Consider the following 27,328-nt stretch of genomic DNA (forward strand, 5'->3'; position numbering starts at 1 on the left):
ATTTTCCCTGCAGCTTTCTTCAGCTTTCCTTGCTGCACTTTCCAGTGTAATACTATTACTTTTCCATCTTCAGAGGCTAAAATTCAATGTTGCTGATTTCTAGATCGGTTATCAGATCTCACTGTTCATTAGAATCAACCATGGGGCTTCTTAAGTATGAGAGGTGTTCCTGAATGAGAATCTACTAAATGAGACTCTCCAGAGATAAGCAGTGTGTTAACATTCACTGTGATTCTAATGCACAGCCAGTGTTGGAGGCCACACATCGAAATCACTACCCCACATCTAGCCTCTTAGCTCAAAGAAAACTAGGAACTGAACTCTCAATTTCAACTAAATACCTGTGACCATCTCAGGTAAGGTAGTCCCTCTTCTATTCCAGAGCTAATTCCTCTTCTGCTGTTGATCTCTTTCCAGCTCTGACACTGATCAATCAATCATCTCTATCTTCAACTTTCTAAGTGAGCTTTTAACATACATGCTGATATCTCTATTTGTTTCATTCTAACTACAATTTAATTTCCAGTTAAATCTTAGAGTAACTTACTAGTTTGTCACCTCTCACCCACCTGACCCATTCCAATTGCCCTTGGCACCCACACTCAACTATTCTTCAGTCAGTAGTTAGGAAATATTCAGGGAATATTTCCGATCTTACCACTTTTTTCCGCATTTTTTTTTTCCTATTTTAACTTCAATAGTGCTTCTTTCTCACCTTCTCACCTACAGACTTTAAATATTTGTTCCCCAGGGACTTGTCCTTGACCTTCTCCCTCTATATGGATACTCTTGGTATGTTGTAGGCTTGAGTGTCACTCTCCCTTTGTCACATACTTAAGTGTTTGATAAAAGCCATGGATGGCTCCCCAGAAAAAGGCATAACAGGAAGTTTTGCCTCCACGTTTGGATTCAGACCCGAGCACTTCCTTCCATGACATGTTCATATGTATTCATAAGTTCAACTATTACATACTGCATGGACACTTACCAGTTTTCGTACTAGACCTCTATATTGAATTTCATAATCTCTATTCAGTTGATTCTTTAAGGGAAAAAAAACCTCAGATGCAGATAGGGTGTCACTTCTGTTTAACATTTCTAGTGGCTCCCATGGTCATCAGTGTAATACAAATTCTTTAGCATCACCAAGAAGACTCTTCATAACTTCCTAGTCAAAGTAAACTGAGTCTTAACCATATAAAAATTAATTTTGAAAACACATGAAGTGTTTTCAAGCCTTTACATTTGCGGTTCATTCTCCATAGATACCCTTCTCACCAATGTGGACTCCACTCCTAGTTACCTTCCAAGACTCAAATATCACCACCTCTATAAAGTCTACTTTAACCCGCCTCGAGGTAGTTTGGTATGCCTGTTTATCCTAGCATTTATCTTAGGGTATTTTTTTTTAATTGCAGAAATAGTATAGAATAAAACGAAGCAAAGCCAGGTTCACATTCTTGTTCCACAACTTTTTCAGTGTGTGATTCAATTTCGTCTGTAAACTGGGGATACCATCTACTATGGAGGATTATTTGTAAGTACCAGAGAAAATATACGTAAAAAGTTTGCCAATGCTTACCACATAGTAAGTGCTCAACAAACTGACTTCCGTTGTTTTATATGCCTGTCTCCTCCAATAGATTAATCTTACATCTCAGAGTGCCTGGCACATAGCAGGTGCCACATTCATGTTTTAAAGAACAGTAATGAAAGACAGAAAAGAGAGTCACATTCTAAAGCCATTCAAGAAATAAACAGATACAAACTGGAAGTTTCTTCATCATTCTATTTATTACATGTATGAATATTAACATCTCATGGTATCCATCTAATTCAGTCAAAACCAACAAAGGAAAAAGGTTAACCATGTTTCAAATGAACATTCTTACAGATTCCCCTGTAACTTAAAATAGAAATATGTTCATCTGCATTAAATCGTTTGACAATTTGAAAAATGTCATTTAAAAAAAATCACCTTTAGTACTTAAATATACTTATTAATCGTTTGATGGCATCAGTGTCCAAGTTCAAGAATAAAAGTTGCTTCATTAGATACTTTTCAAAAATGGACATCAGGATGGTTCTCTATAGCTGGAGAGATATATATGTATATATGCAAATATGTTCTATTTTGTTTTTAAAAATTTTTCAAATCTGGCTTTTCTATTTGAGAAAAGTCCTGCAGTGCTCTCACAACCCCCTTTTGAAGGATAAAACTTCAGACTTTGCTTCTTTGATCATGGGAAGCTACTAGAAAAAAAATCTTATGTGAGGTTGCTGTTTAATTCCATTTTCACCCAATAAAAAGTACAGAAACACTGTCTTTATTTGATGGTGTGCATAAATATTACACTCCATGGATAGCAAAAATATTTTTTATTTATAATTTACAGTTTTGCAAGTGAAAATCGTACATTTTTACACATACAATTTCATTTTGTTAAATTTGCACACATCTACAGAACTTTCACACAACAAGCACCTGAAACTGTGCAGGCAGTAGGAAATGCAAATACTAAAATGTATTTATTAACCAAATGATAGCTGAAGGCCCTGCCTCAGCCAGACAATTTATATAGATATATGTCTATATATACATAAAAAATTCTTCACCTTCTAGATCCAACAGCAGCTTTTTTAAAAAAGAAAACATACCTTTCTCATTTTATTTAAACTGACTCAACTGTATCATTTTCTGTTTTAATTTCAGTGGGTGTTGCAATGCTTTCTTCTGTACAAGCTGGTGGGGTATCAATTTGTTCTTCCTTAACTTTGGAACTTTCACAGGGTTCCTGCAATTCGTTTTTGACAATGTTCAACATAATGTTCAAGGGGTTTTCAACTGGTGTCTTGCTGGGAGATGGTGTACAATCAAATGAAGACGTCTACAAAATGAAAAGCCCTATAAGTATTGATTAAAGTTCAAAAGTATCACATTAAATGACATTTAGTTCTATAAGACCTTTGTTTGGGCAAAGAAACATACATATAACAAATGTAACTAAAATACCTGCTTCCTCACAAAACATACCATAGAGGCAGCCAAATAATAAAATGTATACTGAGCATTTAACACATACTCAGCAATGAGCTAAACAAAAAAAAAACAGTAACTAATGTAAGGCCAAAACAAGTTGATTAGACATGCTTCTATATTTAACCCCACATAGATGATAGTCCCTTACATATATCCTGGGACTTTTGTGACTCCTAACTTCACACATTCACAGGATTTTTGGAAATCCCCACAAACCATCAAAACATCCTAGAAAGTCCAGTCTTTTGACTACCTAAATATATTTTCCAAACTGCCTCTAGAACACAGTGGAACAGTATGTTCCATTGTTTGGTTTAAAAGAATGGTCACTCTATGCATATGAAAATTTGAACTCAAAACAAGAGACTGATGTCGTTTTCAGATTTCATGTGTGATCATTTAAAAATTATTTCCCTATTACATGGTTGAGAGAGTATGTAAAAAAGCAGTAAATGCTACCCATAACTCTAGAAACCTATTCTCATCATGATCCTTCTCCAGTTTCCCTCACATTTTCTCTAGGCCTAGTGCTTTAGTAAAAGACATCGCGATTCAGGTGAACAGAATACAAGAAGTGATACAGAAATTTCAAAATTTAAATCAGATGCTATCAATCTAACAATAATATTTAGTGAACAATCTAAATGCTACATAAAAACACAAAAACAGCTCAATCAGGTTAATGATATTTCTCTGATGTAAAAAATAACTGATTTGAAGGCATGTGATTTTAAGTTCTGCATAGATCTGGTATTCTATTAATACAAATGTCAAAAAAATAAAAACTGAAAAGAGAATTCATTAATGTAAATGAGAAGAAACACTAACCAAAAAGAACTTACATTTTGATAATCTTCATAACATGATGGATGATAAATCTGAAGCAAAAAGAAAAAGAATAGTAAGTAGGTATTCACATGTATCTTCATTCCTAATGGCTATTCTGATAAGATTTTCTGTTTTAATTTAAATCAGAAGACAGCTATCTTTGGAAAAGCGACAAAAATCATTTAGTAGTAAAAATGGGTAAAAAGAAAATTTTCATCATTTCTCTTTAAATTTGCTTTATACATTTAAGTAGATAACATGGTATCTTTTCAAAACAGTAACAATTTTGATGATGAAATATAAATTCAGAATCAAAATAGTGTGGTTTTAGGAGAAAGAAGACTGACTAGATTCAAAAGACCTAGTCTTGGGTTTATGCAACCTCATACAAAATGAGTATAAAACTAGATGATTGCTAAGATCCCTTCCAACTCACTCTATGACTCTCAAGTCCAATACCTTAGAAATGCTGTTTTTTATTAAAACCAAAAAACAATTAACATTTTTCTTATCCCCACAAAAAAAACTAATTTTAACACTTCCTTAATAAAGAACTGAAAATTACCTTTCCATCCACTCTAATAGCATTTTTTAAATGCCATTCCTCCTCTTCCTCATCCCAGTATTGTTCAAATTGTTCTTGACAGATTTCACAACTCTAAAATAGAATCATATAAATGAAATTTATATAATAGAACACATCTAATCCCATTAAGTAAAAATATATAAACATTTTGTTAAGTAGAGGAAGGAATCTAAGAGTTTTCTGAAAGTTTAAATAATGTTTAATATGTAATATAGATACCAAATAAGTTCTAAGGATTTAGCATTCTTCCATGCAAAAATAGTTAACGTTTCACTGCTGTTGGTCACTGATATTATCTAACTACAGTGGTTATGAAACCCAAAGCCAGATCATAAGAGTAAAATTGAAGAGTAAAGCTTACAAGAAATCTTAAAATCACTAAAAGAAGGATGTAAATAAAGTGATATGATTATTTACTTAAAGGAAGTGAGGAGCATGAACAGGTAGAAAATTTAACATGCTCTTACCTCAACTGCTCCAGCTGGCCCAGCAGGTACACTTTGGAACTCCTTTTCTTTAGCAGCCTCCTGAGTTTTGAGCACGACTTCTTCATGCACCTTTTCAAAAAACTGGCTCTTTGCACGTTCTTCCAGATCAGCTATTTCCTCAAATTCTATCCAGTCCTTAAAAGGAGTTGATTTAGGAAGAATATTTTCATTTCTTAACTTCTATTGCATATCTTCAATATAATGCCATTTAAAGATAAGGGTACATTCTTCTACAATATGCTTTAATATGGATTATTTAAAATTATACCTTCTCTTTGAACCCCATAATAGACACCAAACAATTAAGATCTTAAGGTTAATTTTCCATTACCTGATAAATTCCATGTATAATTTTTTTACAAAGAAAAAATCAGTCACAGAAACTTGGAATTTTACACATAGAAGAAACTTCTGTCCCACTCTGATCTCAACAAAAAACAAATACATACTCTTCGAATGTCTTTTATTTAAAAAACCTTTTATGTTTGAGGGGTCAGTTTTATTCAGAAAATTCACAAGTTAGCTCTCAGCAATTATTTAAACAATACACTTTTAGAATGATCTAATTTAAAAGCTAGAACATAGTTCGGAGGCATATGGATTACTTACTGTTAAACTGTAGTACCAACGTCTATGAGTGACTTTTCTGCTAACATCTTTTTCAGTTCTATTTTGCCGATAATGCCAGTCCAAGTGATCTGCGTATACATCTGTCTGTGATGTTGTAAACCTCATTCCACAAGAGTAACACTGAATACCAGTGTACAGTCGATTTATAACACTATCGTAACGTCTATTTTGAAAAACACAGAAATAATCCTTAGTTTTAATAATGTGGCTTAATGGCCTTTAAAAAAAAAAGCATTTATAAATATTTCAGTTTTCCATATTTTAATAATGGTAAAGCCATTATTATGTGACAAAATAATCTTTCAGCCAAAAGTTGGCTGAAACAGTTAATAACCAAAGATCAATGTTATTCTCTTTACCTTAACTTCAGTGAATTTTAGAAGATGGAGTCTATCCTCTTATTGACAGGCCTGACCCAGGTACTTATTTCCTTCTAGCTAAAAATGGAATGATCATCTGCTAATTAATAAGGCAATAGTTTGCCTGTTCTTAGATTAGTGTCAATATCAAGATGGACATGGCAGGTGGATATGACAGAACAATTAGATTTCACCTCTCCAGATCTTTGGAGTTCTGAATAACTCAACTGCCCCACCTGGTCTAAAAGACAGTGAAAGAAGTACAGAAGAAATCATAATAGTCTAGGTAACTAAAAAGAAAACTTAGAAGACTAATCGGAAACTGACGTCAGCAATAATCGGTTTTTAAAATTCTAGGCTCCCTATTTGGAAAGAAGTAGGTATAGAGACCAAGTACATGAACAAACAGGATAATTATTAACTCCTAAAAAGATTTTTTTAATAGTAGACTAAAGCAAAGCACAGTACACTAGTACCTTGTACACCAGCAAATAAAAGAAATATTTAGAGTCATAACATTAATACTGAATAATGATTTAATGAAAACTGCTTTTATGACTGTATGGGGGAGAGTTGGCAGAATAGTAAAAAAAGCTAGCTAAATCTTCACTGTCAGGAAGTTAAAGAGATCATCTAAATGTGATAAATCAAGAAATACGATAAATCAGAAAATTATGTATCTTTTAATAGAGAAGTAAATGCCAGGAACCATAGTTAAAAGAGTTAAAAAATGGTTGCCTCTGAGTGAAGAGTAGTACTAGGAGAAAAGGATGCCATCTTTTATTATAAACCCTGTATTATAAGACTTTCAGTATAGAGCTTTAACTATGTGATAGTATTACTTTGAAAAGAAGAATTGATTTTAGAAGGGTGAAACCCATTAGCTGTTCTATTTTTTTACGAAGTACTCATAAGGATATAATGAATCCATAAAGCAGCATCGATTTTTTTTTATGTAAGTAATATAGGCAATAGAAAATTATCGTAAGATAGGCACCAAATGTTAAGAGTGGTTATCAGTAAGGTGGGAACTGTAGGTAATTTTATTTTGATTTTATTTGTATTTACTAATTTTTCACAATGAACATGCATTACTTATAAAATGAAAACAGATTTCTTTTTAAAAATTTTAAATACTAGACTACAAAAATCTCATTTTCTTAAACTTCAAAAGCCTAAGAATATCAAACAGGAAAAATGATGATTAAGAGAAAATGAAGATAAAAATTAAGACAAGAGTGATTATCAATACCTAATATTTAAACTCCCTATATTTGCTGTACCAACGCAGATATTAAAAAAAACAGAAATTTGGGGGTGGTCTTTTGGCCTAAATACTTGTGCAGCAGAGATATTTTAAAAGGGGATTTAAAAATAAGCTTCCTAAAGTTTATGTTATGTTATATATATTTCACTACATTAAAAAAAAAAGAAATCAGGCTTCCTAAATTTTAAAACAGTAAGGAGTAAAAGGAACAGCACTAGTAATAATGCCCACTGTTATTAAAGTCATTGTCCCTTTTATCTTAAAAAATTAGAAAGAAGATTAGATTACGTACTGTTTCAATTCTTCAATTGTAAAATTGGTAAGATCTGGAACATCTTGATCTTCATTTTGATCTTCCTCCTCTTCAGGGGGAGGCTGAGCAGCAACTTCATTTACTTCTTCAATTGAAAAGAAACATACAAATTTCTCAATACCATTCTCCATGTATTCTTTAGAGGGGAACACTATAGTGCATATATAGCATATAGAGAACCCCATCTTGTCTATTCAGTGTTTCTGATCATACATTTACTGGCCAAGGAACCTAACATAATTATTTTGATAAGTAATATTGGTCTGATCTCTTAAAAGTCAATCTTCAAATTGTATTTCATTAATATTGAAACTATTTTTAAAAGGCTAAATTAACATAGAACTAGTAAACATTCTGCACATAATATTTGCAGGAATGTTAATTCAAACAGTGTCTGCTATAAAGATAATAGTTCCATCTTAGAAAATTTAAAAAGAATTTCATTACAAACCAATTATATTTGATATTCAAAAAGCAAAAACTATACCTAAGAATTCAATTATTGTAAGAACTTTTATCATAACTTACATCATCATATCACACATCTTTATAACTTAATGAAGCTTTGTGTAGATGAAGTATAGAACCATACTTACGCGTTGTAGCTGAATCAGGCTGCGACAATTTGAGAATTCCTGTTTTTAGCAGTTTTGAAAATAATTCGTTTACATCCACCTGACTGAGATGATTATCAGGATATGCCTTAGGAAGGGCTCCTTTAAAAAAATAACATTCTTAAAATGAAAGTAGAACTTAAAGATGCAAATTACCCTAAGCATTTTTCAAAGTTTTCTTACGATGTCCTATCAACAAATTGGACAAAATCTTGTTAAGGATGAGTGTAATTATCTCGAAAGCTCCTAAAATGAAACTTTTCATTTAGGTAAGCAAATCACCACCTCTTAAAAATATATTCTAGGACAAATACTGAAAACTAACACTGAAAACACCGACACTTTATAAGGACATATGTATTATCTAAGAAAACAAGCATTACCTACTTTTGCCTAATTAAATCCAGGCTAAAGAAAAGAATAGAGAACAGAAAGCCTCATGCTCTCTTCTATGCAATGCAGCACCACCTCTAGGTCCAACTTTCTAATTTTCTATTCCTGATCTTCAAAGCATATTGGGAAAAGTAGTTTTGTATAGATGAAGTAGAGTACCATTTCTTACCAGAGATTTCTAGGGGAAAAAATACTCAAAGCCTAAGTAGAAGTACTCCTGCCTCTCCCTCGCCCCCATGACTACCCAGGGAAGCTAATGCAGGGAGATGAGCCATGTGGCAGAGTATACCTGCCCCTCTGACCTTGGTGGAATTACTGCCCTTGCAAAGGAGTTCAGGCTGTTGCTGAACAGGTGTTAGGCTTACTAAAGCTTCAATAATTTGAATAAATGAGGATAAGAATAATAATCTTCTCCTTAAGCTCATTGGTGGGGAATCAATCCAATTATATATTTTGCTAAGCACTATTCTAATAACTACAACTCTTTAACTGAACATGTTTTAATGTATTTGCATGTCACTATTATGCATCTCACTACACCTCTAGAAAAGAGTTCTGAACCACTAAAAAGTCCTCTTAATAGCAGAAATTCAGTTTGCATCCACAGTACACATAATCCCTGCCCTTGATCACTGCATAATACTCTATACACTTAGCACAGTGCTTTGTACACAATAGCTAATTAATATTATGTTGAAGTGAAATGTCTGAATACATGAATGAATAAATCAACCTCAACAGTTGGTCAATTACAATAGCATTCCACACACTAGTTTAACATTTACTTTTCATTAGATTTAGCTATTTATATGTCTAAGAGTCATAACTAGCCATTCACATGTGTGTTGGGCAGCCAAGTTTAGTTGTCAAGAACATGAACTATGGATCCAGACTCCTGGGATTGTAACTAGAAATTCAAGTTTCTAGTTGTGTGACCTGATCAAGTTGCTTATCCATGCCCCAGTTTCCTTAACCTGTAAAAGGGTAATAACTGTTCCTACCTAAGGTTATCACAATTTAATGAATTAATATTTGTAAGGCATGGAGGTGTTTGGCACTATATACAGTGTTTGTTAAAAAAAAAAAAAAAAAAGAAAAAGAAGTCAGGGGCCAGCCCAGTGGCACAGAGGTTAAGTTCACACATTCCACTTTGGTGGCCCAGGGTTCAGTGGTTCTGATCCCAGGTGCACATCTAAGCACCGCCTGTCCAGCCATGCTGTGGCAGGCATCCCACATATAAAGTGGAGGAAGATGGGCACAGATGTTAGCTCAGGGAGAATCTTCCTCAAAAAATAAAATTGAAAAAAAAGTCAATAGACCCTACTACACGCTATAAAGCTCTTAGAAGATTGAACCTTATTAAATTCATCTTGGCACAATGACTAACATACAGCAAATGATCAGGATACTAGGAAAGGGGTGTTTTCACTTTCAACTTAAAGAAGAAACCTTGAGAGAAGCTGAATAGAGAACATCAAATACTTTTCACAACTCTTTAAGAATAAGGAGAACTTGGGGCCGGCCCCATGGCATAGTGGTTAAGTTTGGCACACTCCACTTCAGCAGCCTGGGTTTGGATCTCGAGCACAGACCTACACTACTTGTCAGCAATGCTGCGGCAGCACCCCATACATAAAGTGGAGGAAGAGTGGCACAGATGTTAGCTCAGGGCTAATCTTCCTCAAGAAAAAAAAGAGGAAGATTGGCCACAGTTGTTAGCTCAGGGCTAACCTTCCTCAGCAAAAAAAAAAAGAGTAAGTAGAAAGTTAAAGAAGGAAGGCATACCTAACATCACATTCAATGCCTCCAACCCAGGGGAATAAGATGTGATATCCTCTGTGACACTGCTATGCCCTGCATAATACACATACACCCCAAGGTTGTAAATGCAAAAACAAAATGTGCAGTTTTTGTATATTATCTCACACAAAAAAGAAAATTTTGCACACTATCTCACCAACCCCAATACAACAAATCCTCTACTCAACAAGAAAATCTGAGTTCTAAAGGAAAATGCAATAATATAGCACTTTAGAAGTTAGAAAATATTTTTGTATATACAGTCGTCCATTGGTATCCATGGGGGATGGGTTCCAGGACCCTGAAGATAACCAAAATCCACAGATGGCCAAGTCCCTTCTATAAAATGGTGTAGTATTTGCACATAACCTACACATATCCTTCCATATACTTTAAATCATCTCCAGATTACTTATAACACCTAATACAATGTAAATAGTTGCTATACTATATTGTTTAGAGAATAATGATAAAAAATGTCTACATGCTCAGTACAGATACAACCATCATAGGCCTTTTGATCCAATGTTGGTTGAATCCGTGGATGCCAATCCAACAGTACACAGGGCCAACTAGACTATCTCATTTGATTTTCTTAAAAATAAAAAATTTCCTAGGCAAATACTGACCTTTATCATATCCTGTCTACAGAGTCAGAAAGTAAACCTCAGAGACGATAACTGCTTATACCATGCCCACCTATAAAGTAGCAGAGTGGAGATTCTAACCCTGGTCTTCTGATTTTAGATCCCAAATGCTTTCCTTCCCTTTTCATTACAGTGACAACAAAAAACATTAAAAATATATATTAATTAATACTGTCAATCTAGACACTAAAAACAAAAAGTTTTCAAATTAACTGAATGAATTTCTTGTGATGACACAGTATAAAAACCAATGCATAAACTAAAGCTCGGCTAGGACTTTCCTAATTACTTCAGAAGTTTTAGAAAACTCCCTTAATATGTTAACTGAATAGTGCCATGCTAGACCATGTTTTTGAAGATGGCTGGTTTTAACGATTCAGAAATAAAGCAAGTACCACAACAATTTGATTGGGCTGGTTCTCAATACATTAACTTTGCAGTTATTTTATAAATCACCATAATTTATATACTTCCCATTTTTTCACATATTTAAAGTGAAATTCATTTTTAAAGCCCTCATATCCAATATTGTTATTGTATCCATAAGAATACTGTTATGCCTCACCCCTTAGTAACAAAGACACTTATCAGGGGACCTGGTTAGGGAATCACAGAAGTTTTTTTCTACTTCTCCTTTCATATGTTGTGTACTATTATTTGAGTGCCCATAAAAACATATGAATGAATCAACTTTATAAGGCGATGTTCCCAGTACTCAATGTTTACTGGATCATCACACACATGTGCACAAAACAAAAACTCAAACTATCAAATAACTGAGATTTCTGAGGTTTGGCATTTATTTCATTTTACCTCAAAACAAACGTCACACTCCTACCCTACCCTCCTGCTTCCACCCAAGAGGTTTCCTTCCCTTTTTTTATGGTCTACAAGTCCTAGCTAACCATCTCTAGTTGTAAACAGGGTCAGTGTGAATACACATCAACAATGTAAACAGACTCAGAAAGGGAACAAAACATCCAGCCTGAGTAAATTTCTCTAAATTGCATATCCCTTCTCAAAATTGTCATTTTCTAAAATTGACAAGGTAGCTATGCAACAAAACATTATTTGTCTTTTGAAAAACACAAAGTTCAGAAGGTACATACCTGAAGGATTCTGAACAAATGCTCCAGGATTCTGTGGATGAACTGGTAAAAATTGTTGTCCTTGGCCAAATGCCACTGGCTGAGCAACACCAGTCAGAACCTTTAAGAGAAACCTTGGTTTTGAGAACATATTTATATTTTAAGTAAAACTTTAACATTCTAATCACATAAAAATATTTAGATATGCAAGGTCTGGTTTCTCGGATAATAAAGATTTACAAGTGTAACTCAACTGGGTCACTTCACTTCTAGCTTTCCACAAAAAGGAACAATAACATCTCCCCTTATCTGTTTCATAAAATTATAAGGAACTCAGAATGGATGGGCCGCATCTTTGAAAAGTTTTAAGATACCATGCAAATATAACGTAGCCAAGAACTAGCTGTGTGACCTTATACAAATCACTTTACCTTGCTGGTGCTTTCCCTTATTTTACAAATAGAAGTGACATCCAAAGATGTGACCTATACACCATCACAATGGCTAGTTAGCAGCAAAGCTGAGGCCAGAACTCCTGACCTGACTCCTTTCCAGATATCAAAAGTATGGTTTAATTAGCAATCTGAACTCCTTTGTGATCATCCTGCTTGGACATCATACTTTGGGTTACAAAGTTGATTGTAAAAAACATCAAGGGAATGTTAAAAAATAAAGTCATGAAACAAGTACTATACAGGCATACATATACTATATTCATAGCCCATAGTGAGGTAGGACTTCTACACGTTGCTGCTATGTAAACAAATATCCATTTATAAGCCTGTTCAGTATCCATGTGAACTTTTGATGGTATGTATACATAATAAAAACCCCAATTTTGTATAATGTAGGAACAAGACTAAGTCAAGTCCCATTCTAGAGTATCTGTCAATAAGAGTATCATTTCTTTTAAGAACATACAACAGAGTAACTCTAACTAGGCAGGCCAATTGTTTTTTCAAACCATTGGATATGAACAGAAGACAGCTTTCTATCAATAATTCTTATAACGTGCTTCTAAAATCTTTCTTCTTGTTTTGTATTTTCTTCCATGCAATATTACTAGTATAAAGTGAATTTTTCCTAGTAAGAAAGTTCTACCACATGGAAAAAAAGTAAATTTACCCCAAGAGAATTTCAGCAGGCAAGCAAAAATAGTCATTAAATAGCAACTGAATTAATCACAAACTGTAAGCAAATCACTTTAAAATTACTTCAATATGCATTTTAAAATGTATGCAGAACTCGTGCAAAAGAATACAAACAGGTAACTGTACATATTTAGGTGATATAATGAATACATTTGGGAGGTAAGTCATAAGTTTGCTGTGTTCACACTAATATTAAACAACTGTATTTGACTAGAATGACTGGAAAGCTAGTAAAAAATAGTGAGAGAGAAAAAGAATTACAGACTGTAAAGCATGGGCAATTTGATTTTCTTATTTGTTTGTTTAACTCAGTCTAAGGAAGTTCTTAATCAAAGTCAAGTCTAAAAAATTAGCTCTTAGGTTACGTAAAGATTATCAGGGCTCAACAGTTCTACAATGTAGCAGAGGTCTATGAAACACATTCACAAGTGTGTAACATTTTACTAGCTTTGAAGCCCGAAATAAAAAAACAATGGGAGTCTACGTATGTGTAAAGGCAAGGGGTATATGGGAAATCTCTGTACCTCAAATCTCAATTTTGCTGTGAACCTGAAACTACTCTAAAATCTAAATAAAGTCTATTAAAAATAAAAACTGTGTGTGTGTGTGTGACAGAGAGAGAGATTGAGAATGAGATTTCTCTAGATCCTGGAAGAGCTAAGATCAATTTTGGATTTAAATTGTAAATTTCAGCCCCAAAAGACTCTCATCCCATTTCCCTAGCATGGGCAGTTTTGGAGTACATTAAAAACTTTCCAATCTATAGAATGAACTATGTCCTGAAAACCTTCCTCAAGCCCTAGAAACATTAAAAATGGTTCATATCTGCATACAACATAGTTTTAGAGTGACTACAACAGGCTTACCTGTTGAGATGCCTGAATATTTCCTACTGTTATTGGAGCAGGTAAATTGCCAAAGTTTCCAAATTGAGAACTCTGAAGATTCTTTTCATCAAAGTAGTGTCCAGAAGCTCTGTTAAGGGGATTCGAGAAATTCTGGTTTCCAGGGCCATGTGGTCCATTAAAATTTGGTCCTTGAGGTGAATCAAATATTTGTTCATGTCTTTGGAACTGCAGTCCTTGGGATGGGGCATTAAAAGCACTGCCAGGTGGATCATTATATGGACCAGTTTGATTGAAAGATACTGATTCAAGCCTTTGTGAAGGATGATTGTCAAATCGTGTGCCTTGAAGACCAAGAGGAATATCAAACCTTGATGCTTGCTGGTGTTGTGGACCATCAAATCTTTGAGGTACACCATCAAATCTTGGTTGAACCTGTTGTCCAGGCGGTCCATCAAATCTCTGTGGGCCTGGCTGACCAGTTCGTTCAAATCTAGGACCTGGCTGACCATGTAATCCATCAAATCTTGGCAAGAGTGATGGCTGACCTGGCTGTCCATCAAACCTTAAAGCATGACAACCTTCAAATCTCGGACCACCTTGACCCAGAGGCCCTTCAATTCTCAGGCCACCTCCTGGTACGGAAGGACCCTCAAACCTCATTCCACCTCCTTGTTGGACTAAAGGTCCTTCAAACCTGATCCCAACCCCTGGTTGACCGTGTGGACCCTCAAACCTAAGGTTCCCACCGAGTTGATTATGTTGCCCTTCAAACCTCAGACCAGCTACTGACTGACCGTGGGGACCCTCAAACCTCATTCCAACTCCCTGCTGTAGCAAAGGGCCCTCAAATCTGATCCCACCTGCTGGCTGACCATGAGGTCCATCAAACCTAATTGCAGCCCCTGATGGGCCATGAGCCCCCTCAAATCTAAGTCCACCTACAGGCTGACCTCGAGGATTATCAAATCTAAGTCCACCCACAGGCTGACCATGAGGTCCCTCAAACCTTATACCACCCACAGGTTGACCCCGATGTCCCTCAAACCTGAGACCACCCACAGGCTGGCCCCCTGGTCCTTCAAATCGCAAACCACCTGCAGATCCCTCAAACCTCAGACCAGGGGAACCTTCAAACCGAAAACCACCTCCTCCTGCTTGACCAATTGGCCCCTCAAACCGCAGAGGTGTCCCTACTGGTCCTGGAGGACCTTCAAATCTCAAAGGACACCCACCTCCTAGCTGACCTTGTGGTCCTTCAAATCTCAAAGGGCCACCTCCCCCCATTTGTCCTGGTGACCCATCAAACCGAAGAGAACCTGGTGCAGGAGGTCCATCAATTCTAGGGCTTAATTTATTAGGTCCTTCAAAAATCATCTTGGTTGGGCCATCTCTCGTTACTGATGGCCTACTAGGTCCATCAAATAATGGTCTGTCTTCAGCTAAAGCTGTAAGTCGCTGATTTGTATCAAGGCCGGCGAATCTCGATGCTGGGCTATCTACAAATGGTTTATCTGAATCTTCATACCTAGGTCGCTTAAGTGGAAAACGATCATTGAATGGCGATCTCTGCTCTTCTCGTACACCTTTTAAAAAGAAAAAAGAAATTATTTTCCCTGCATCTGAATTTATATCAAATTATCTTAAAATCATCTTTCTAAATTCATGTAAATGTATATCCAAAAACATATCTATAACTATCTCACTTTATTAGAGGGGAGGCAAGAGACAGCATCAAGTAGCAGATAAGAGGATGCCCTCTAGAGACAGACAAGCCTGGGTAAAAAATCCCCATTCTGTCAACTTACTAATTATTTGACTTTGAGAGCAAGTTATTCAACCTCTCTGGTCTTGTTTCCTACCTGTAAAATGGGGATAATATATATTCATTGGGTTGTTGTGAGGATTAAATCAGATTACATACATAAAGAACCTAGTAAAGTACCTGACCACAGTTGGCTTTATAAGTATTAGCTCCCTTCCCTTCCCTTTGAGGGGAAAAAAAAGAAACAAAACAAACAAAAAACACCTGGTAGTCCAAACAGTCACAAAAATCCATCCCCACTTAGCTTGTTCATTTTCCCTTCACTGCTGTGTGATTCAATAGGCATAATCTGATTTAACTTTTTCTACCTTTAGCAGAGACTTGCTCGTCATGTCTTCTCCGGCCCTCATGGGGTGAAAGATTCTCAGCATAAGTACGACTCCCAGATATAGGAGAAAGACGTCTTGCTCTTTCACTAAATTGTTCTTTTCTGTCAAACTGTGCTCCACTATTCCTACTTGCATGTTTAGTTTTGGATGGCTCACATTCTATTCCAGACAACAAGGCATCAGTCAAAGGGTAGTCAAAAATATCAGGATCTAAGAGATCAAGTCTTGGAAATGAATGCTGAACCTGTGTCCTTTTCAGTTTTGCTTTATGTTCATAGTAGGTTAATTCAGCATCAGATAAGAGAGGTTTCTTTTTTAATCCACCTTTATTTTCTTCTGTAGGACTATCCCGTACATTGCATCTATGTTTACCTTCTTGATACTGAAATAGCTGTCGAATTTGATGCACAACAACAAGGAACTCATCCTGTGTAATTTCACCAGATGCTAAACGTTCACTCGTCTGCATAAGGGTGATAAAAGGAAATCAAATATTTTAAATACACAAAGTACGTACAAAAAAACTTAAAGGAGAACAATGACCACATGGGATCATAGTAACTACCTTTTGCAGTAATTCTCTTTTGCTTGCAAGAGTTAACTCTTTAGGAATCTGAAGATTGGCATCTACACTTAATCGATGCTGCTGCTTTGGGGCTCGAGGTGACAAGATCCCTTTAGTGCTTGACCAACTCTCCCTGTGCCTTAGATGAGGAGATTTACTATGTTCATCACCCTGTTGTAAGCTGAAACCATAAAAGCAGTACGTTACTTCCTAAAAATTTTTTAAATACTCAGGACCATATTTAAGGATCCTTTTCAAAGGATCTGGTTCAAACGAATATATGTAACCATAAAAGTTAATTAATTGATTAAGAGCACAAAATTTGAAGTCAGGAAAATCAGATATTAATTCTGATTCTTGCATGTCCTAGATCTGCAGCCTTAGATAGATTAACCTTCTAAACTTCAATTTTCTTATCTGTAAAATAGGAATAATAATGGTATTTAACCCATAGGGTTATTAAGAATTAAATGGAAAAACAAAGCACTAATTCTAACACCTGCTAAACATTATCCAATTTTTAAATTAATACCATATTTTAAAATGTACATATTATTCTACTTGACTAAAAATGTTAACATCCTACCTTTTATTTTCTTCCCAACCAGATTTCCATCTTTTGGTAGACTTGGAACTTTGCCAATTTTCTATATTCTCCTTTGGTTCAGTGCCTGACTTTGTAGAATGCTGATTTGCAGTTTCCTGTGGTCGTTCCTCTTCACTCTTTTTTATTCGCCTTGGATCTCGAACATCCTGTTTAGTACTTCTCTTAGCATTTCTTTCTTCCCTGGAAGGTGGCGTAAACTCCTCCATATGTGACTGCTTAACTCCTGATTGGCGAATCTTTCCAGCTTTGGGTGTCGAGGTTGGAGACATACTCCTTTGCCTTCTTTTGGGTGACCGCCTATCTCTTCTCTTTGGAGAATGTATAATTGGTGACCGAGACTTTGGTGATCGAGATCTTGATCGCTTTCTGGTACTTGATCTCCCTGGTTTTGTCCCCTGTTTTTCTGATTCTTCCGTTATTGTATCCTGTTTTTGTACAATGCCATTTATGATTTTATTTCTACTTCCAACCAGTCTGTGTTCAGATGATTTCATGTGCTCATCTTTATCCTTCTTTTCTGCAGTTTTTCTCTTCTCTTTCACATCATCATCTTTGCTATCAGTCTTATCCTGAAGATGTTTTTTTAATCTTGGATCTCTCTTGCTCATATCAGACACCCTTGCACTTTCAGATTCTTGATTTTTCAAGTCTTTTGTGTGGGATAATTTGTTTTTCAAAGGTGATGGTGATTTAGACTTAGATTTAGATTTAGAATCTAACTGGTCAAGTTCTTTCTTGGTTATTTTTTCACCTGATTTACTTTTTTCTTGCTTGGATGAATTTAGTTTTTCAGAGGGTATAGTTTTACTTGTCTTAATATCAGATTGGTTCAATGTGTTCACTAGGAATTCTTTCCTGTGACTCTGATCTTTTCCATGAGAAGAATGTTGACTCATCCTATTAAGACGGGGATCCCTGTTAGTTCCTTTCAAATCCTGAATTTGTAAGGATGGACCTGGACGGCTTTTCTCAGGTTGCACAGAAACCTGATGGGGAGCTTTAACTGCCATGGGGGGAATTTGTGACACGTGTAATTTGGATGGTGCAGATCCAGCACCCAAGTTGGATGTCTCCTGCTGAACACTAAGAGAAACTGCCTGAAATACAAAATAAATGTTCATATTAATACTATACAACATGCAGATTATTTGCCTAGAAATTGAAAACTAAAGAATATAATGCTTTATTCAATAAATTCATTTATTCAAGACTGTCTTAACACTGTATACTTCTAGTGTTTAAGTCCACATTAAAATGAAAAGAAGAGAAAGTGTGTGTATTTATCTGGCCTGTTACTAGTCCTTTACTTTGGGGTTTTATAATATAATCTCTAGGTAGAATGAAAAAAAATCTTCCCTCTTCCTAATTATTCAGGAATCTGAGCCGGACTGCTACTAAAAAACTGCTAAATAAATCACTGCACTCCAGCTGCACAGGAGTCAAAGAGTCATTCCATCTAAATTCTATGTCATAAAATTGAGTTCCTTCCAAAGCAGCACTGATAATGAACTTATAAAATTCTGCCTTCCTGTACCTCCTCACTCTCAAATAAGTTCAAGTGCTAAGTAAAATAACTTAGTATAAGGTCAATCATGCATAGAAATATATAATCTTCCCGGCCTCCTTAATTTTGTGATAGCTTTTCTTCCAAAGGCTTCTAAGAATCTGATTTCCACTCATAAAGCATAAGCTGATAAAACATTAAAGATTATGCAAAAACATTGGCCACCACACACCTACCATCTTGGGATTGATATTAAGTCCACGTGATATAATTATTTTAAAAAACTAAGGTGACATTTTATGATAGCAATCTAATAGAAAAGTATTTGAAAGAAAATAGTATACAGTTTATATTCAAGTGAGTTTTACAATAAGGATACAAAATTTTGGTCTAATACATACATCAATTTGCAAAAATAAAAGTGGAAAAAGAATACAGTATTAATAAGAGTAACATGTTAATACAATTCAAATATAAAATAATTACTTCTCTTTTGGAAGACAGGTTTAAAATATTTAAAATGCCAAATCTCCACTACTTACCAGTTGTGCCTTAGCTTGCTCTAGCTCAAGCTCCAGCTTTTTCTGCTGAAGTTCTAACAACTGTTTTTGTTTTGCCAGTAACTGCTGCCTTATTAGTTGTTCTTGGGTAAGATTCTTTTGTATATCAGGAACAATTGGAGGAGTGGAGATGCTAGGGGAACTGACCACTGTGCCAGGTGTTGAAGGCTCTTCAGGCTATAAGAAAAAATAATTTGTTAAAAAATATATATCATAGCTAAAAAAGAAGCTAAGGGGGAACTAAAAATTATCAGTTTATCTCTCAGTAAATAAGATCCATAATCTTCAATGGCCAATCATGTTTAAAAGCACACAGAAAACTTTCCAGGAATTTAAAAACCCTAAGTACAAACAAGGCAGATATATTTTAAATGCACTATGAACCTGAGGGGGAAAAAAATTTTTTTAACTGATTCCATACAGGGTCTTCCTGATATTTCTTTCTGGCAAGAAATTTTAGAGAAATCAAAATTTGATAGTTAGAAGTATTAGTTATGTATCACTCATATTAAAACTTACCGATTTATTTAAAAATTTAGGATTCACATGGATGCTAGATGTATTCACATTAGGGGGTAGAGGTTTAATAGGCCAAGCAGGATCTAACGAATTGACTCTGACATCCAGGGCATAAAGTTTCTTCAAAGGGAATATCTCATCCCATGTGGAACGTAATTTAAATAAACTTTTTCTAGTATTTTCATCCACCTAGAACAACAAAACAATTCTATGGCTTGTTAAGTTACTATAGAATGTTTTGTACTATTAAGTATAAAGCCACATAAATCTCTTTCTACTTCACTATAGCACACATACTGCTCATTCGTAAATAATACAACAGTAATAATTTATTTAAGGTATATTTGGTTTGCAAACATAGTTAATAAATTTCTCCCTCAAAAAAAATTAGAAAATTAAAGTTATTATGACCTAGCCTTCACGAAAGCAAACTAGGCAAGTTTTTGTATTTTTAAAAGTACGAAATGTTTCCAAATTTTAGGGCTTGATATAGTATTCCTAATTCTACTCTTACTCTGGACAAAAACATAAAACAACTAGAAAATAGTTTATCTGATGGCTTAAATTTTCAAAATTAATTACATGGTAGTACAAAGTTAAAATTAAGACAAAACTATCTTACTAACCAATCTTCTGCAATACAATACGGTTGGTACCTAGGAACAAGCTGTTTGGGGTATGGAAGGCACCTTAATAACAGAAATACACAAAATTTTACCCACTGATGAGCTTTCATTTTAAATATCTGCTCAAGCTTGTGATAGGCAGAACAACAACAATATTTTTTAAATCGGCCATCAGAGAAACCTAGTACTTGGGAAAACTAAATTAGACTTTCAACTCTAGAATAATAAAGCCTTGACTATATTTGAGTCTTTATATAATAATTATATTTACTACAAGGTCATTTTCATCAACTATAGTGTTAAGGCCCAGTTAGATTTAGTAAAGGTATTTTACCAAACACCCACCTGAATTTGAACATACTGAAACTGAAACCAAAAGGTGGTTTTAGCTCCCCAACTTCTATAATACAAAACTTGCTTCTCAGACTAGACTCAAGTAAGCAGTATGTAACAAAAGTCTACAGTACACTATTAATTAACAAGTTCCTGAATACAATGTGAAATAGAGCTTTCCAAATTTCATCTGCATATACTTACTTAGCAGTATTTCTTTTCTCCAAGAACTTAACGGAAAAAAAATTACTCAAGTAGCAACTAAACATTTTCTGTTTAACAAACAAGTAAAACCTGATACTGAATAGTTCTTTCAAAGTAATCCCAATCCTCCAAGTCTGACAACTATAAGATTTCTCCAGACCCAAGTGCATCTACCAAAATATAAGAACTACCACCAATTTTCGTTAGGAAACAATCTTTAAATCTAAATAACTTATAAATATCTTTCACACTTATACCTAGTGTGAAAGATAAAGCCTGACAGGAAGACAATTACTTTCGCAAATCCCTCCTATTCAACATAATACTGTATTAACCAAACTACCAGATACAATGTTACAGAAGGAATTTACAATCTCTAGGTACAGAAACTAACAAGACTTTCTTCTAAACACTAAGGGAGGAGGGGTGGTATTTCCAAAATAACCTAAAGCAATTAACTGGTCGACCATTCACACATACCTAGAACATTCACATAAAAAATAAATACTTGAACAAAGTAACAAAAGAGGAAATATTTCCAGGAAAAAAAAAAAGTCACAACAAAAGTCTCACACATCAATCACAAGTTGAGACACACTGAGGGATTTATGCTTATTTTCTAGATAGGAATAATCAACAGCCTAGGACCAAAAACCTAAACAATGAAATCAGAAGTGCTCTTGATAGCTTCAGGTCTTTTTGCCCATATTCTAAGTGATGAACAGATCGTGAATCAAATTAACAAACTCAATTCAAAAAAGCAAAAAATTCTAAACACAAATCCATCTATTCTTGAATGGATAATGTAAAACCTCTAGAATCTGCTCTAAAAATTTAACATAAAACACTAACTTTAGCATGGTATTTGACAAATGTCCAAGAAAATAAAACATTTCACCACCCAAGAAAACCCAACACAAAGACAAATATTTATTTAATCAGGAACATTTTTTAAAAATTCAAATGTTTCTAAATGCATATATACCTTTTCAAACACACAAATAAATGTTGCAACTAGATTTTTAGTAAAGGCAGTGAGATACTCTCTTCCAACGTTTTTCACGATAGAATCCATAAGGTACATAACGGGAAGCTTCTCTGAGGAAGGAGCCTGAAGTAATAAAAAGAAACTGAGAAGTTTAGTATAATGAATTGCCACCAAAGAATTACTTCTTAAAGTGAGTTTTTAAATCTACAATACAGACCTCTATTTCTGTTGATATTAAATACTTTTGAGTATTAACCTTTATGAAACTTGTGTTCAAATTCTCATCTCTTACAATGATCTTTGGTTGAGCATACAAAATAAGCTCAGAATTACCAGATAGAAAAACCATAATCTCCAGTACACACACTCAATACACAATGGAATTTCAGATTCATATGGTAAAAAGACCTGTGTTTTAAGTGACCAAAAAGGGGGGAGGGAGGATTATTTTCTGTTATCCAAGTGAAAACTTTGTGACTCACATCAATTTATAATGGTGTACCTAGGACTCAACGACGTTAAGTTTTCAGACTTCTGGCAGAAACCCTAATTTCCACAGGCATATTTTATATGTTAAAGTCTATGAAGCTTTTTTTACCTGTAAAATCATTAGGATTACTTCTCTATAATCCAATGAACAAAGAAATTAAGTACACTTCACATATGAAGTTAATGGCAAAAAAAACACTTTTAAACTTGCACATGAACACACAGGAAGGTGCAAGTTGTCACTGATACAAGAAAAACCGGATGGAGCAGCCGCTGAGTCATGTTAAACCAGGTTGAACTTGAATCTGGAAACCAGGATTTGTCCTGAAGATTTTCTTCACAGCACGGACTCTCCGTCGTAATATTTTTCCTCTGACATGCACAAACCAGAGGTTCTAAATTTGTGCAGAGGCAGTGTGGTGACGCTGATACAGGTGGCCCTTTCCAAAGCAAAGCAATGTTGCCCAGTTCAACGGCAATGCCTACCCATCACTGGCTTTTAGAAGGCACAGCAAGATTCCAGAAAGCATCAGCAGGTTCACAGACTTGTCGAGGAGCATTAAGACAGACCATACAAACTAAGTGTTAACTCTGACTCCACAGGAGCACCCATGATTTAAACAAAAAAAAAAAACCCCATTTACCCATCCCATGTGTATAGGAATCTTAACCCTGAACAACCTACCCATAGCTACCTGTAGCTAGGGTAGGCTCACAGTTCTGCAGTACACAATGCCATCATATTTCACAAAACCAATTGCCCATACAAGTGTGTGGAAGTGCTCTTGCTTCTGATAAGACCCTTACAACCAAAGTTGGCTAAGGAAACCTCTGAATAACTTGGTATGAAAAATGTCTTTTACGGTACTACCTAATAAAGGGTTCACAAGGCCACTGCATGTGGGTAAACTATTAAGTACCAACATGTCAAATGCTTTATTGCTGTGTCTTCATCTTACCATGTCGTGTTTTACACCATTTTAGTCACTGTTGTACTTACGAAGATAAACAGGCTTTCTTTAAAACCAAAATCTATTCAGTAGGCTAATTTTTTATTGTACAAGTGAATCCTTATATGTAATATTTTTTCACTACTACTGCCTCACGGGAGGAGTCTATTTAGGTGTGAATCCTTACGTTTAGTAATGCTGAGATGCCAGATAAGGACACAAACATTCACCTCCAAAAACACAAAATCAAGCCAGTTTGCTACCAAATGACAGAAAAATCCCTCCCCTCACCCTCAACCCCAACCCGGAATAAGATACTCCCCCCAAGTGACTTTTACACCTTTCCCTCAATCTGGATTTACAAAAATAACCAGGAACCGTGTGCCAAAAAAATTTCAGCGGTCTTTTATCAGCAAATAGTCCGTCTATTTTCACCACTCTGTGTAGCCATACACAAACACAAATTTTAATGTGGTCACTATATTCAGCATTTAGTTTCCACTTCTCAAAGGTCTTCTGGATCCATTAAAAACCAGCAAGGAAACTGTTCTTTGAGTGACAACCTGAGCTGCTAAATATTAGGCTCTGTGGAATATTAGTAATCCCCAAAACACTAGATAATTAGATTTTAAAAATCAGTTATTTTTTTTAAACGCAAGTGCAGTTGTTTTTTAAAAGGCATTCAATGTCAAGTTAAGCCTTCAATAAGGCAAAAACTAAGTTCTCATGTCCAACATGTTTGTGGTATCAATAAAAAGGATGTCGAGTATGAGGAATGCTTCCTTTTTAAATCTCACTTTTAAAAAAGAACAACTGTTTCAAACAGACATTCACAGGAAAAGATGAATGAAGACTTGTATTTTAGCTGTCAGACTGAGCATGACTAACTTGTTGGGCCCTTTAAAAGAAAAAAAAAACCTTACTTTTTGTCCTCTTTAAATTAAGGTATGAAAGGTCTACCTGAAACCGTGTATCTTGTGAACAGATTTACCCAAAAGAGTGGATGGAACCTAAAGAAGAATGAACCCAAGTCACTTAAAGACTTTTGTTTAAAACACACAACCACGTAGATAAAAATAAGTCTTGGAAACAGATTCTACACCTTACAAAGGTAAATAAAAAAGACAAATACATATTTTATATGTTTTATTCACAAATTTTATAATACCAGTCACACATTTCAAAACCATTTATTAGAGTCAGACCACTCAGTTTTACACTAGACAGAAACCGCCTCTAAACAATATATTGGTGGTTGTTGTTAAAGTGGCCTTTTAAAAGGGGTTCACTCTGCTAAAAGGAGGCTCATCCTGATAATTTCAATCACTAACACTAGAAAAAACTAAACCATAAGTACAAGCTTGAAAAATAACTTAAAACGTAGTACTGGGAAGCTATTAAAACTCATTAAGATAACTAAGTTTAACAGTAACTTTACTTAAATGACATATCGCTCCCACATGAATCCACAGAAGAGGAGGACTACAGGGAAACATAGGGTGGCAGAGGACCACTTCTGTCAAGGGGAGAAGAAAAGCACGTCTTCACTATCAGGGAAGGGAGGAAAAAAAGAGAAAAGGAAAAGGAGGAGGGACTCAACTTTTCAAAAAAAAAAAACCTACAAGTACTTGTTACCCAGTGGGCCAGTTCTCCACCTACAGGTTGGATAAGATCTCCTCCCCCACCCAAACCCCACCCTCAACCCCAATTTCCCGTATTTTGGGGCAAATTAAACCCTCCGACAGGAGACTAAAAGTTCTATCTAGCCGCCCCCACCCCAAAATGGGGCTGACGGGTGTGAGCAGCTGCCTGGCTGGCAGGGAATGGATTCTCCTCTCTTCCCTTTCGCATCATGTGCTTTTCAGGCGCCATGTTGGGCTCCTAACAGGCGGCTGCTCCACTCGGGGCCAATTCCCTATTCCCACCGACCAACAGCTCGCTCCCAGGTCCCCCTTCACCTCCTTCCAACCCACAGAGCACAATTACTCAAAAGGGGACCGGGGGAGGGGGCACAGGGGAGAACCACCACTCCCCACCTTCCCACGGGTTTAAAATGCTTTTAACTCTTACTTCCCCACACCACAAACTGCCTTTAAGTCTCCCCCTCCCCAAAGGGCTCTATTCAAAGCGTGTGTGTCGGGACATACAATGCGGTGGCCTAAATAGGGAGTTGGTAAGCGGAAGTGGGACTCCACCCTTTATCCTCCCCACTCCCTCCCCCCAAGAGGCCCACGCTCGAAGCCTGGGCCAAAGACCGAACCTGAGTTGGAAGGGGAGGGTTGGAGAGGAGGAACACTGTCCCCCCCTTTGGATGGAAGCGAGACCTGGGATGAGGCTGACACTAAAATCAGGGAGTATTAGAAGAATAGGAGGCTGCGGGGTGTATAAAAACCTTGGCGGTTTGGGCCTCGATGAGAGAGACGATCTCCTTGGCGAAGGGCAGGTTCTCCTCGGCTAGAATGGTCAGCATATTGATGTGCGGTTTGCTATTGAAGGTCAGGTCTTCGAGTGATGACTGATAATCCCGACAGGCGTCCTCCCGGGCCCCCGCAGTACCGGCCTCGGCCGGCGTCTGCTCTGACATTGCGCCGCGGCCCCCCTCCGAGGTCCGCCGCAGCTGAAGCTGAAGCCGCTCTCGACACCCCGCCTCCCTTCCGACTCCTCTTCCTCTCCCCGGCTCTCTCGCGGCTCCGGCTTCACCACATGCTGACCGCGGAGGGGGGTTGGGGGACGACACAGGGGGAACCTCGGGTATGAAACGCCGCCGTCTCACTGGTGATCTCCGTCCACTTCCAGCCGCCACAGAAGCTTCTTTCTCCACAGACACAAAATGGCGGCGGCAGTGGCGGCTCCAGCTCCGAAAATGTCTGTGTTCCCAACCGCTGCGTCGTGCGAAATGAGCTAGGGGAGGGGAAATGTGCGGTAAAAGGGCGGGGCCGTTGGTAAAACCAGGCGTGATTGGCTCGCCGGGCAACGTCACGAGCCCCGCCCCCGGCCCTTCCGCAGGACGTCCTAGCACCGCCTTCTTCTCGGAGCCCTACCCGGGCTTTCGCAACACCTACAGCTCAGAGGTACGGTGGAAAAGACGGCGCCTCTCATTGGCCGGTTCATAAGGGACTGTTCGGTCATTTGTTACCATAACAACCCATTCAGGGAGGCCGATAGACCTTGGGGAGGCTGTTCCCGAGGTCCAACCCAACCAGTTTGAGAGGAAAGCGCAGTTGTCCCCTCTTTGTCCCTCCCTCGGCAGTCTCCTAGCCACTGAGCGGCTCGGTCAATCATCCTCCATCCCGCCTGCCCCGGCAGCCGCTGCCGGGAATGGGGGCAAGGGGAAGGAAAGCTTTCGGCCCGCCCCCCTACCGCCGACGGCCGCTCGCGTCTCAGGTGCTCCCGAGAGCCTGGGCGGGTCCAGCGGTCGGGCCGACTGTCCCTCCCGGAGCTAAGGCCGAGAAGGAGGCGCCGAATTTATCCGGAACCTCCAGAAGAGTCGCTGGAGAGTTGACTCCAGCAAACTGCTTCGCACGTCCACAAACAAAAACACCTAAGCTGCCTTTCTTGAGTTGACTCTTCAGGAAAATGCCTTTATTTACCGGTTGTGTGTGAAAGCCTTTTTCCTAGAGGTTTGGAGAACTTTGGGGAGCCTGCTCAGATCTCTAGGAAGGGTTTCTCACAACAGCCACGTCCAGCCCCGAGCTTGATAGCTTACCTCTCAATCGTCTGCATTTCGAAACAGCCTTAGAATGCGCTATTTGGAGGAAGTAGGGGAAAAAAACATGTATT

General features: G+C 36.9%; 1 protein-coding gene across 2 annotated transcripts; it reads right to left on the minus strand.

The window, feature by feature from the left end:
* Positions 1–1,775: 1,775 nt before the first annotated feature.
* On the minus strand, positions 1,776–26,974 carry PCF11 (PCF11 cleavage and polyadenylation factor subunit). Of its 2 annotated transcripts, none has more exons than XM_070623975.1 (16): positions 25,941–26,974; positions 22,107–22,232; positions 19,959–20,147; positions 19,422–19,616; positions 17,355–18,472; positions 16,769–16,949; positions 16,183–16,666; positions 14,071–15,635; positions 12,075–12,174; positions 8,108–8,227; positions 7,491–7,596; positions 5,552–5,735; positions 4,922–5,077; positions 4,434–4,526; positions 3,883–3,918; positions 1,776–2,888 (listed from the first exon to the last, which is right to left on the minus strand). In XM_070623975.1, exons 1-16 carry the CDS (start codon positions 26,130–26,132, stop codon positions 2,673–2,675), a joined length of 5,061 nt encoding a protein of 1,686 aa, XP_070480076.1. In that variant the 5' UTR covers positions 26,133–26,974; the 3' UTR covers positions 1,776–2,672. The 2 variants fall into 2 exon arrangements, with proteins under 2 accessions (XP_070480076.1, XP_008537161.1); XM_008538939.2 differs by having other exon boundaries at positions 16,576–16,666; positions 25,941–26,754.
* Between the last annotated feature and the right edge of the window lie 354 nt (positions 26,975–27,328).

Source organism: Equus przewalskii, chromosome 6, assembly GCF_037783145.1.
Source record: "Equus przewalskii isolate Varuska chromosome 6, EquPr2, whole genome shotgun sequence".
In the NCBI taxonomy this organism is placed as follows: Eukaryota; Metazoa; Chordata; class Mammalia; order Perissodactyla; family Equidae; genus Equus; species Equus przewalskii.